Below are 14,170 nucleotides of genomic sequence, written 5' to 3' on the forward strand. Positions count from 1 at the left end.
GCACCGACATTGCTACTGTGATTATATGCTACAGTTATGATACATTTAGGTTCTGTTAAGCATAATATATGTTTTCTGATCTTTTGGTTTTATATTTATGTCAGTGATGTCAAAGCAAGCGCATTTTTCTGACCTTGACGTCGTGCGCGGGCATCAAGCGCTAAGTATGGAAAGAGGAAGGGTTGTGTATATGAGTAAGCAGCCTGTAGGATTAAGAAAACAGTGGTGCACAAACTTCAAACGGAACGTGACATTTTATGTCGTTATTTTTATATGGCTTCTTTCTGTTTGATATTATCTATATTGTCTGTAAAACAAAGTACTAATACCAATTTCTTAATATTGCAGTTGTTTTTAAATGTTAATAACATAATTAAGAGTTAAGAAGGAATATTCACATAAATTCCATAGTAGTACAACTATACTGTACTAAATATCCCAAAAAAAGAGATTGAGTATGACATGACAAGTTGTAATTGATATTGATGATACCTTTAGCCCTATAAAAATAATCAATCAACTAATCAAGAAAATATTACAGTACAAAGCAAAGTTACCTAGGTGCTGTATATGTTTTAAGTGTAACTAATATTCCATAACAAAACTCTTATCACATTATGCTTTTAAGGTGATATTGGTGAGCAACTTCCTATCATCAGAATATTAAATTATTTTCTCGAAATGTGCTGAAGCTATAGAGCTGACATTTTTACAACACATGGGGATGTATCTTTTGCTTATGATGTAACAGTAGTTGCTTTGTTAGTCATTCATTTCCATGCGAATATTTTCAAAACTTTCAATACACTATCTTCAGTAATATGCATTTACAGTATATTAAATTAACGAAACCATTCTGTAAGGCTACTAAATAAATAGGCCTGTATCTGAAAATTTCACTTGTCTATAAAGAAAGTTGAGAAAATATTTCTTTTGAACAAAAAAATCAAACTTGTGAAAAATGAACATTAAAATTAAAACTTACATTCTTATAATGCAATTATACTTCCAGACAAATCTAAAATTTAACATGGATACAGTTTTAATAAGTTCTCTTCCCTTTATCTATTGAATCAGTGCTGACCATCCCTGAACAGGCTCTCCTGAGCTCTAAAGCACGCGCTTGCTCCTATGGGCATCAATTGACATCACTGATTTATGTGAATATAAATTAAATATATTTCGGTTTTTATGTACGAAATTCAATAATACATTGTTATAAATTTGATGGAAGTCAAATACTTTAAATCCTGAATACAACAGTTCTGAAGGGTTATCAAGAGTTTATTAAGGCATAACTTTATTATTCTTTTCTGTAGCAGAGTTGTTGGCATGGATGGAGGTACTATTAGCACTGTATTAACTTCGCACTTTCTTAAACATCAACCATAGTACACCAACTATTTACTTTTCTTACACATACTGCTACCACAACCACTAAAAAGTTTTGATCAACACTTCAACCATTAATGCTTCATTATACTACTCTGATTGCTCTCTGCAATTTTTTTAGTTGGTTATTTAACGACCCTGTATTAACTACTAGGATATTTGGCATTGATTGTATTGGTAATAGCGTGATGGTATTTGGGAAGATGAGGCTGAGGGTTCGTCATAGATTACCTGACATTCGCATTCGTCTTATGGTTGGAGAAAACCTCGGAAAAACTACCAGTAATGAGCACAAGCTGGAATTGAACCCATGCCCGAGTGCAACTTTGGATCAGCAGGATCCTTGTCCTTGTAAGCTTTTTATTTGTTATACACATTAATGGTAACATTTTCACAATTCACTTTTTTGCTTTAAAAAGCTAACAATTATTGTGTCTACTTACTGATTGATGTCCACGTTTTTCTTCAGTGATACCGTACACCGCAGCATAGAATAATGAATCCACAGAGAACTTGATTTCTTCTTTTCACTTTTCATTTAACAATATTCAAGCATAAACTTTTCAGAAATATTCTCTACTTTTTTTTTACACACTCTTAAAACTTCTTATATTCCTCTTCATACCTCTGTCGCGATTTTGTTGGAATTAATAAATCAGTACAGCTGTTAATGCAATACCATTGACACTTATATTTATAAATAGTCATGGTGACAGTACCGACAATAATAACATTCTTCAAATGTTTCTTGTACATGGCCCTCTATATGAATCGATCACCTACAAAGCAAATGTATATAGCTTCAAATGTTTCTCGTACAAGGCCCTCTATATGAATCGATCACCTACAAAGCAAATGTATATAGCTGGCAATAAAAATTTTACATTTAGACAATATTCAATTTTACATTATTTTTTTTTATCAAAGCAGATGAAACTTTGTACGGTACACATGTCGTAACTTCATATTACAATAGTAGACTGGTTATCAAACTCGGCCTGCAGCCTTGTTTGGTTTGTTTTGTGCATTTATAATCGTTAGTTGAGTGTTTAGTTTTGTGTTGAGGGTTTATATTCGTTTGCTGAGTGCTCCATTTACACAGAAACATTTACATAGACCTAAAAATAGTGAAATAAGTATAGTTGTAGTGTTCTGTTTATTTATAGTTGTTATACTTAGTTGGATAAGTTGTCAATTATGCCTAAGAAGAAAAGTATTAGATCTGTACTTAGTTCTGCTCTGAATGAAAGAAGATGGGGTCCTAAAACAGTGAAACAAATTGAGAAAAAATTCTAGTTTTTCATGAAATTGTTCAAAGTGACCACCAACAGCATCCAAACACTATTGATGCCGCCGAACTGCTCCACGAACTAAGTTCCGTAATGTGTCCAGTGTCATAGCTGCACATGACGTTAAATTTTGATTTGTTCTCGTAGCACATCCAGTGTAGCTGGCGTTTCCCAATAAACAACATCCTTTAGGGTCCCCCATATGTAGAAATTGGTGTTAGGTCTGGGGACTGTGCTGCGTACTCGACAGCACCTCTTCGACCTATCCATTAAGCTACAATTTCCCCGAAAATGAGAATTTTATCTGAATTTGTTCTTAAGTTATTTATAAACAAACAGTGTATACTTTTTTTGGGCTAATCTGTATTTTAAGTCATGTTATGTTACATTAAAATTAAATTTCAAATCAAAATTCTGAAGAAATTTTAAGAAAACAGCAATAATAAATCTTGGTCAGTATTACTTACTGAAAAAGAATATATAAGGTATCTGATTCTTTTCGACATGATTCAGTAGCAAAATTTCGGATGCTAATTGGTCATGACTGTTTGCAGCACCCTGTTTAAAATTGAAATTTTTTGTTCACCAAAATGCATCCTGTGTAACCTAGAAGACTCTTTGATGAATCAAGAACATTTACGAAAATGTCCAGCTTTGGCATCAGATTTTTTGGATTCGGACTCTAAATTATACTGCAAAGTTAGAAGGTGAATGGAGAACTTCCAAGTGTCTGGGCAATAGATACTGCTGCTGCTACTATGTTACATTAAACCAAGTTTTATTTAATTTCCATTTCGACATGTACAAAACACAGTTCTGAATTCATTTATGCTTTAGATTGCATTAATGCAATTTCTCCAAAGTATCATTTGTCTCTACTTGGCAATGCATAAACAATGTCACATTACAAAAATTCTGCTAACAAGTTTGGAGTTAGACCTTCTATATAACCCTAAATTATATGTGTTTTTTAGGTTTTCACGGTGAATGTGATTTGGATATTGCACTATGTCCTGGAGCTAACATTTCTAACGTTTCGAAACTACATACAGGTTCCATGATCAGGGCAGAGAGCCTAGGCAAGACCAGACAGTTCGCCTACTCTGCTGGGCATGTAGCGCCTGGCCGTTCCACGTGCTGAGCTCAAATGACAAATTCTGAGGGGAATATCTGTCAGTGACTAAGCTCTTAAGAGGCTTTTGAGGCTCATATAGCCTACCGGTACATATATATTCTTATATGAGGTATCGCCATCCTCATTGAATAATCAATGAATCGATTCCAGGTGCTGGAACGAATTTTTCTCAAATTAATAGATATTTACAGTATAGCTATCAGAATGCTGCATTGGAGTTAAATCGCTCGCTTGAACTCGGTCGAGTGTCGCACCCTTGAGTGAGGTAAGATCGGTCGTGATACGCTCGTAATAAATAGAAGCACAGTACAAGGTCACCTCACCAACATGTCTTATCTTGTATGGAAGGCGACAAATAAGATACACATATGTTTTGCTCACACGGTAAAAATAAGGCTTTATTTTCTGCGTTTATGACAAACGTTTAATGGAACAGTCAGTGGAACGTACCAAAACAGGAACATGAAGTTATCAATAAAATAGTATGAAAAACTTCGATATACAGTTATTATTGCTAATTCATAATTATTCAATATTTGATTTACCACATATATAATTTGATAGGTCCATACATAGTGTTCCGCCTATATACTGCGACAATGTAGAAACGTTTTACAAAATATTATTGATATAGCAGTAGATTAATAACAATATTAGTACAGAGATAACGTCACAGAAAATATAATAAAACGAATAATCAAGCTGCACAACTGTTACAGACGCAAAGATTGATACACTAATTATTAGAGATTATTATTATCATTATTATTATTATTATTATTATTATTACCAGAAAACTTGATACAGTTCTTGCATTATCGTGATTGTGTTCTCCGTTTATAATAATTACATTTACATCCAATAACATCTATCAGATGTGGCAAAAACAGAATCATTCCTGCGTGGAAAAAAAAAAAAAAAAAAAAAAAGAACATTTACCTACAATATTTATATTACATTTTAATGCAAGTTTTGTAATTGTACTATGGAGAGGTTAGTTAAACACTGCAAAGTTTTGAAATGATAAACATCTCTGATGTTACTACACAGTTCATCACTGTAACAAGAACGAATGTCTAACGCTCGGCTTATACCGTTCGAGGATTTATCGCTCGTGACAATTTTACCCATCATGCATGTGCGCTACCTATCGATTATGCTATGAACTACTTAGCGCTCGAGCGAAAACGTCGATGCAGACCTCTGATGGCTACTTATAGCCATTGATTATTCAATGAGGATGGCGAGACCTCATATAAAAATATATATGTATATATCAATGTTAACAGTAACTCATGAACTGTTGTTGAAAATGACTATGAAGCCATTTAAATATGCGCTCCTGCATACATGGCTTGAATGTCTTAAATGCAGGTAGTAGGCTATTGATAATACAATGAGAGAAGTTCGGCCGTCACCATGGATCATGTCCCGGTGTGGGTCAGATGGAAAGAGCATTCAGCGCGCACAGCTGAGAGGTTCCGGGTTCGATTCCAGGTGCCGGAATTTTTTTTTCTCAAATTAATAGATTTTGATTCTTAGCAGACCCAAAAAAATTGAGTTATTATACCTAGTAACAATAGGTCTATACGTTTGCAATAATGATGTATCGTAAGACTTGGTTTTCACTCACATCCTTCACTGTTGACAGTCATTCCAGGATGCAGAGTTTGGTGCGAGATTTGTGGCAGAAGTCTCTAAACCTCTAAAAAGGCATGGCTACGACCTTGACTCGGAAGCTTGAAGGGGACAAGAGAGGAGATATCAATTCACTACATCTCAGTATGAAACAAGGCTAGCCTTCTGCCAAAATAGTATGTCGCGCTATATTGGTGTTCTGGGGGTGATGATGGTCGCCTTCTCGTGGTACCCCCTGAACTATGTTTAATGAACATAGAAAAAAAACGACCATCCAACATGCTCCAATGACAAATACAATCCGAAGTAAAATATTTCGGAGGTAAAAAAGTTCCCTCATTCGGATCTCCGGACGGGGAATATTTTAGCATCACATAAGAAGACAAAACACAATATAATTCTACCTCAGCTGAAGGTCTTACAGTGGAATGCTGGGGGCCTTAATCAAGCCAAGAAAACTAAAATACATAAAATTCTAATAGATAAAGACATGGATATGTTTGCAATAATGGAAGCCAATGTTGCAGCTGAACAATTACAGTTCTTTGTTTTCAAGAACTACAATACATTTCTGGGTCATTTGCGAAATTTGTATGACAAATGGACGATTGAGAACGTCAAAATTAAAGTATTATTTAGTGCATATTCTGCATGTATTAATATAGTGCAATGTCTCTGCCATAGTAATCAGCCACTGTACACTGACCTTTCTTTACAGCATTCTCTACAAGCATCGATGAATCTTTGATGGCACGACGAAATGTCAGGAGTGTTATGGGACAAGACAGTGGATCTTTATAGACATAGAATTCCTTTGTTTTTATATCAGATATTCTTCAAACAGTGCATAGTTCTTAGAATAGTAACAGAACTAACTTCAGATCAAAAATGAACAATTAGTATATTAAATATCTTAATATCAAATCTTTTACCTAATATAAAATAATAACTTGTTCAGTAATTAACAGAAACCATCATCATCATCATCATCATCATCATCAACATCATCATCATCGTCATCATCATCGTCATTGCAGGTATTAGGCCTAGTGGCCTGTTATGGTCTCCGTCCATCTTTTCAGGGGGCGTCCCAAAGATCGTCTTCCATGTGGTATATAGTGGAGAATTTGTCTTGGGAGTCTGGAACGGAGTCCCAAAGCAGGTCCAAAGGCTATAAGGTGGCAACCCCACCACTGAACTTACTACTCCTCGGCTAGCAACCGATTAGTAGGACATTTATATGCTTTCAAGTCTCCAAACCATTCTTTCAGTAACAATTATCTTAGTAGATTGCCCTTAAGGCGAAGATATTTGAGCTTTAATTTCTTTAATGATAGATAATTAGAAAAAAATTGAGGCTCTGTTTTGAATGATGTAACAGACATGACATGGAGTAACAGATCTGACAGGTAACAGACATGACAAAGCAAATAAGCATGTGCGAACCTAAAGTTTTTTTTTTTTTTTGGCTTAAAAATCTCCAAAATAGCAACTTAACTACTGCACACGTGTACTATTATGTCCTCTTGATCTTGACTTTATATCTTGTTATTTGTGGAAAACACAACACTAACAGATCTGACAGAGTAAAAATTAATGCTTAGACTAAAACATAAAGCAAGAGTATGACACACAAACAAATCAAAATGGGTGAACATAGCAGTACAATCAAGATGGTTTTTTGTGCATCATCTTGGCTTGTGCTGACATTGGTGGATTTCTTTTTCAACTGTGTACCCATAGGAACAGAATGGTGTAACAGAGCTGACTGATTTACTGGACTAGAGTAATTATGCAATCATATTATAAGGAAATATAAAGTCAGACACAAATGCAGAAGTTTTGATAATATCAAATGTTTCTTTAATTTTTTTTTCAATTACATTATTAAACAGTGCTTTTTCTGTACATAATCGTGCTCCATTTTAAATACTTAACTAGTATGGACAAGGCATTTTAGCTGTTACTATGAGAATTTTATTTTATTCTCGTGAAATATTGCACATCAAGGAAATACTTCTTGTGACTTTACTACATTAGTATTGAAACTACTCACTGTTAAGAATTTATAACTCTATCGTTACCAGTATAAATGCAATAATTGGAAGGGTATGAATTGATGGAACTCATTTGTTATCAAATTCTGCAAATGACACTTCTACAACAGGGAGCTTCTACCTGAAAGCCAGATTTGCATAATATATTCGTTACTTCAGATTTGTCTTCCTCAGTCATTTGTTTAATAATGTTGAAGGTTAAAGTTACCGTATTCCTCTTTTGATGCCAACTAGTATGCCACTAGCTCTTTGCTTGCTTTGGGATATGAAGGGAAGAAACATTAAAAAAAAGATTAATACAAAACAAAATTATTTCACACATAACAATAAATATTATACACAAACTGAAGGATTACCAATGGGTTCACCTATATCAAGTATATTATCTGAAATCTTTATTCATAATATAGAACAAACACACATACTAAACACTGACAACAACAAACACGCAGAGAGAATAATGTACTGGCATCGATATGTAGGTAACATAATAGCCCTATATAATGGAAACAAAAGACAAATAGAAAACCTACATCAACAACTCAACAAAATACATCCCAAATTAATGTATACAATAGAAACAGAACGTAACCAAGCTATAAATTTCTTAGACATCACCATAACCAAAACAAATAATAGACATGAATTCAAAATATACAGGAAGCCCACCACAACTGCAACACACATACAGAATTCGTCTAACCATCCCATACAACATAAACATGCAGTTTTCCGTACAAAGACACACAGATTAATTAACATACCAATGAACAATGACAACAATACTGAAGAAATAAACACAATAAAATATATAGCACAAGACAATGGGTATAACTCTAACATGATAGACACACTAATAAAAAAGTCAAAACAAAAACAGAACAAACCAACACAAACACCACGTGAGAATAAATAAATAACATTAACATATCACAACCAATACTTACAAAATTGCAATTTCATTCAGAAAACTAAAATACTAGGTAGCATACAAAACAAATAACACAACACAGAAATATCTAAATAATCACATCAAACATTCAAATAAATATAATTCAACTGGGGTTTAGAAACTAAAATGCAATAGTTGCCCACATTTTTACATAGGACAGACAGGAAGAACCTTTCAAACAAGATATAAAGAACACATCAAAGATATAACCAAACCATACATCACATCAAATTACGCAGAACATATTATCAACAATAATCATGACTACAATAATATAGAAACAGATATGGAAATTCTACACATCACACCAAAAAGTCCACAGTTAAACATCTTAGAACAATACGAAATATACAAACATACAATAACACACCCACAACATATACTTAATACACAATTACAGTTCAATACCCACACATTATTCGACATCATGATACATAGCACACAAACAAACACCCCCACCATAGGAGCAACTCACCCCCACCCCTACAACTGACGAATGCAAATGACAGTATGCAAGATCAACAGGAACATCAGTAGTTCGTAGGCTACTGAAGATGATACAGAACCGGCATCAAAACGGGCCGTCTGTCTAAGGTACATAACCTTCTTAAAAAATTTTAACACTTTTAACGTGTGTTTAAACAATTTTAAGTTTTTTAAACAAAATGTTAACGTGAACCAGAATCAATGACATCAAAAGTAGCTCGTGATTCAGCCAGAAAACAAGCAGAAGAGAACAGTAATAGAGACAATTTTATAGACTGGAAACTTGTAAAGTGGCCACATTTAAGAAAGAAGTACTCTCAGCCAGGGGCACACCCAGGAATTTCTCTTGGGGGGGGGGGGGGGTCCAATGAAAGAACGTCAAGTTACATAAATGCACGCACGCACACATATACACACAAACATACCTCTTTCAATTTCTTTTTACAAAACAAAATCCAGTCTTCTTGGCTTTATCTTTAGTGCAGTAACCACATCTTGTGGAGAAACTGTGATATCATGATGGATGTTTAGCAAAGAAAGACCATTTAGACGATCATTTCCCATGGTGTTTCTCAGGTATGACTTTAATCTCTTAAGAGTCGAAAACGACCTTTCACTTGTACTTGTGGACACTGGCAATGTTAATAAAATCTTCAACAGCTCTTTCACATGAGGATAGAAATCATATTCACATGCAATATAGGCTACATTTCCCACACTGACTTGTACTGTTTTCCTTTACAAAATGTGTTCCAGAGTTCAAATTCACATACCAATTCCTCATCTTGGACACAAAAATTAGTATCTACTTGAGAATAAAACTTGGCCAGAACTATAAAATCACTAGCAACCCCATCTTCCTTGATCAGACGCAAAAATTTTGTCAAAATGTTATGTTTAGCAAATCTTGTTTTTATCTGAGACTGCATATTAGATAGGAATGGCAAAAATACAGTCCTCCTGTAATATTCCTCAGCATTATCAGCAGGAACATTGCTGCGGAATTGTGAACGTTGTCCAGATGCACATCGACGGATTCTAATTTCCTCTCCAAGTGACGACAGCTGAGTAGAAACCGTCGAGAATATAGATTTAAACTGGTCTTCTGCTGCATCACTAACCTCTTGTAACACTTCTAAAACATTTTCTACATGCTTAAGTGCTTTTTCCAAATTCATATCTGTCTTCTGAAGGTATTCACTTAAGGTTTTTGTTACACAGAAGAGCTTGTTGATTACGTGAAGGGAAATTAGGAATGCAGGCTTGGTCACTGAAGAATTCAGCATATCGGCTTTGGAAGATACATCCTTGTCAGTCCACAAAGAAATGGTTTTCAATGCAGGGAGGACAGCATCCATCAGTTCCATTAATACCATCACAGAGTCATGTCTTTCTATCCATCTAGTAGCACACATTTGGACGAGTTTGCTTCTTTTATTTTCAGGACAAAGCTCTTTTATACTATTTATTAATACATCTTGCCTTTTGGGAGTGTTGAAAAATTCACACACTTTACCTACAATGCCAATGCAATTCCTGATTTCTGGAACACAACATGCATCTGATATGGCGAGGTTCAAACTGTGAGAAGCACAATGGACATATAAAGCGGCAGGGCATTCTTTAAGAATAAAGGCCTGGGCACCTTGAAACTGTCCACTCATTGCACTTGCACCATCATATCCTTGCCCTCTCATATATTTCAAATCAACATTAAATCGAGTGAGGCTCTCAAGAATTGTTCTAGCCAAATTTATTCCAGTTGTCTCAGAAACTGGAATAAACTGTAGGAATTCTTCTCTGATGCTATCATTTTCAAGGAAACGTACTGACAGAGAAAACTGTTCAGTCCCACTGACATCTACACTTTCATCAGCTAAGATAGCAAAACATCTTGCCTCAGTCACTCTCACTACTATTTGGCTACGAATAATATAGTTACAGGCTGATATAATTTCATTTTGTGTCTTCCAGCTTATGTAACTTGCATTTTTTCCACAGACTAATAGATGGCTCTTTAAGTTATCATCTCCTGCATCAACACGCTCCCTTAACAAAGCTCTAAAATTTCCCTCATTATGATTTGGTGGATTTTCCAAATCAAAGGGACCGAAGTCCTTATGCCCACGTAATGGTATGCCTTGGCGGCCACAAAATATAACGGTTTTAATTATCGGGAGTATCCTTTGAACATTTACATTCCCTTGCTCTCTTCATGCTTTACCAATCTGCAAAGAAACTGGCAATTCGTTACCTTGTTCGATAGATTTTAATTTAGTGTAAGTATCCACAGAATTCAGGTGATACTGTAACTTTTCATGCCTGTTAAATGTTTCACATGCATGTTTCCAATTGTCAAATGGCTGATTCACTAACCTTCCTGTTGGTGTAGCTTCGTGCATTCCAACCTCTTGAGGTGCAAACAAAACACAGTATTTACAAAATGCACCGTTTTGTTTGTCTGAATAAGCTAACCACTTCCATCGTTGGAGCCATCTCTTTTGGAAACTGAGGTTTTTTTTTTTTCTTTCCAACTGGTTTTACTGGGAACTTGAAATTCTCATTCGGCACCCAAATGGAATTTAGTGTCTCAAATTTCTCCCTTGATGAAAGTACTCTCTTAACAAAAGAACTTATATCTTTACCACTAGAGTCCACATTCAGTAATACCGATGTTGGGGTTGATGATGACGATGCAGACGGTTCAAGAATACCTATATTGGCATCATGTTGTAGGCAACGAGTTAGAAAGAGAAGACTATAGAGTGGCCATGTTGTCCTGTACAGCGCTCTTTGCGGTGCCACCGCGAAACACAGCAGATCTGAGCTAAGCGCCCACCTTTGTAAAAATTCGTCTGCTTACAATGTTGTATAACGGAGGTAAGAAGTACAAAAAAAACGAAGAAAAAACATGCCTGTTGTGTGTGCTGCATATAACTGCAATGTCAAAAGGAAAAACACAACTGATATATCATATTTCATGTAAATTTATGAAGTTAAGTCCATAGTTTTGTTAATTAGCAGCATTTTTTTTTCATGCTTAAATGTGTAACAACGCCCGGCATAAACAAAATAAATGGTTCACTGGTAATGTACTTAAACTAAATACGGATAAAACCAATACAATTCCGTTTCAGACCCAGTGAAAAACAAATAGCAATACAATATTAAAACTGTATTTCGACACCGGCATCCTTTATTTCTGCTCCTTCTGTCCTTACTGCTTATACAAGAAGATGATGAGCTGTAGCTTATAAGAAGTTAGGCCTATTTCGAAGACAAACGATTAATCAAATAAATGATTCACTAGTAATAAAGTTAAACTAAATACGGATAAAACCGCTGCAATTCCGTTTCAAACCTAGTAATAGCAATCAAATATTAAAATTGTATTTCGACACTCGCATCCAAAATAACGCAAAACTCTGGGGTAGGTCGTATTGTTGTTAGTATTTTGACTGGAAGGACATGAAAGAACATAATTGAGCACCCACGTGCAATAATGGGGTAAGTATGAATATATTTCGTAACTACTTACCCCATTATTGTACGTGGGTGCTCAATTATACACTAATAATTATCTGTGGTGCCACAGCCCTTGAAAGGCTCAGACAGACCAGCCGGCTGTTGGCCTCACGTTCACATTTCGATAATAATTATACTTTACTGTAACAAAAAAACTGAAAGTGTGTTTTGTCATGTTTCACCCACGTTATAAGCTTGGAGGTAAAGGTTGTTTACTACAGATAGGGCCTACTTTCATTCTATATCTTATGGTATAGTAAATAGTTTTGCAACGTGTAGAGACTGGGAAAACAACTTAATAAAATCATCCGAATCATACTCGTTCATTTTATAGGCAATGTTGCAGGTCGCATTTAAAAGAACCTAGGAATATTAACATTTTCTTCAGTATATTTGCTAGGACTTCTTGTCATACTACATGACAAATTTGCTTAGGTTATTCTTTTAAGCATTCCTTCTAGGAATAGCTCAAGTGTTTTAAATTTAGCGTACATAAGTTTAGATTAAGTTCCTATCACGTATTTGACGAAATACTAGGTTTTTCCACTTCAGTTTAACTGATTTATGCAAACGAAATTAAGACAGCTGACGATTCTAATGTCAGTTATCACAACGCCCACTTTGTTTTGGGCGCATTAAGTTCATTACCAACGGTCGTTCAATTTTCTTCAAACATGGCGGGGCAATGACCACTCTATATCTTTCTCTTTCTAACTCGTTGGTTGTAGGTTAGGTACAGTCTCAATATTGCACTTAGCCACCTTTGATGGAACCGAGCTGAAAAAACTGGTAATTTTATGTTTTTGCATTGTGAGCACTTGTGCTAATACTACTATTAAGTTAATATATCACATAACAGTTTTCACAACTTCACATTAATAATTCTTCAAGACACAAATACTTGGAAAATCAAACACAGACCAGTCAAATACCGCCAATACTTATTATAATCAATGATAGATACTTTGGCAACATTGAACTCAATCTGCTAAGCAGTGATGACAACGTGATGGTTGGAACACAGCGAGTACAGAATTGTGCATTCTTTGTTGGCTGATGGCACTCGGCTACGTTTTCAGCAGCAGAGCGCTCTAGCTACCAACGATTATAGTAGGATGCCATTAGATGGACTTGGCTAGCAGGAAAAATCAGAAGTGTTACGTACTGTACATGGACGTGAATCATTTCGGTGAAATTAGAGTAAACGGAATTATATGCTATCAACGCTTAAAAATTCAGTAGTAATGTTGGGAAAACTCCAGAACACGGTACCCCCCTTGCCACCCCCACCCCAAGTCACGTCTCGAATGGAGCGAGATGCAGCGTGAGAACGCGAGAGGAGTCAGCAAGGAAAGTAGCAAGTTGTACGGTAGGTGCGGTGGGGGTAGAGGGGAAGGTAGGGTACCGTGTTCTGGAGTTTATCCCAATGTTTTAACAATTTTATCTCTAAAATGGACTACCGGTATAGAAAAGATGGTATAAAAGCTTACCCGAATTTATATCTAATATCACAAAGAGTAATCCACCAAGTAATTCACTTATAATTTACAAAAATACACAACTAACAGACCCCCAGGTTATTGCAAACGCCTTTTTAAGTACATATACAATAATATATAGAATCACAACAACTCACAAAAAGTTAGAAAAAAACATGAAAAAATATCAAGATGAGCAAAAGAGGTGTGTTTACATG

General features: G+C 35.3%; 1 protein-coding gene across 4 annotated transcripts in view; it reads right to left on the reverse strand.

Moving 5' to 3' along the window:
* The window catches only part of LOC138710117 (uncharacterized), a 131,496-nt gene that overhangs the window by 85,673 nt on the left and 31,653 nt on the right, over positions 1 to 14,170 (reverse strand). Inside the window, exon 1 of one of the 4 annotated variants that reach the window (XM_069840752.1) lies at positions 1,836 to 4,659. The exons of the other annotated variants lie outside the window; for them this stretch is intronic. Coding sequence (XP_069696853.1) covers positions 1,836 to 1,930 — 95 coding nt within the window. The 5' untranslated portion in view covers positions 1,931 to 4,659. Of the gene's footprint in view, positions 1 to 1,835; positions 4,660 to 14,170 lie in introns of those variants that run through there. 4 annotated transcript variants of the gene reach the window in all.

The sequence above is a fragment of the Periplaneta americana genome, chromosome 12, assembly GCF_040183065.1.
Source record: "Periplaneta americana isolate PAMFEO1 chromosome 12, P.americana_PAMFEO1_priV1, whole genome shotgun sequence".
Lineage (NCBI taxonomy): Eukaryota > Metazoa > Arthropoda > Insecta > Blattodea > Blattidae > Periplaneta > Periplaneta americana.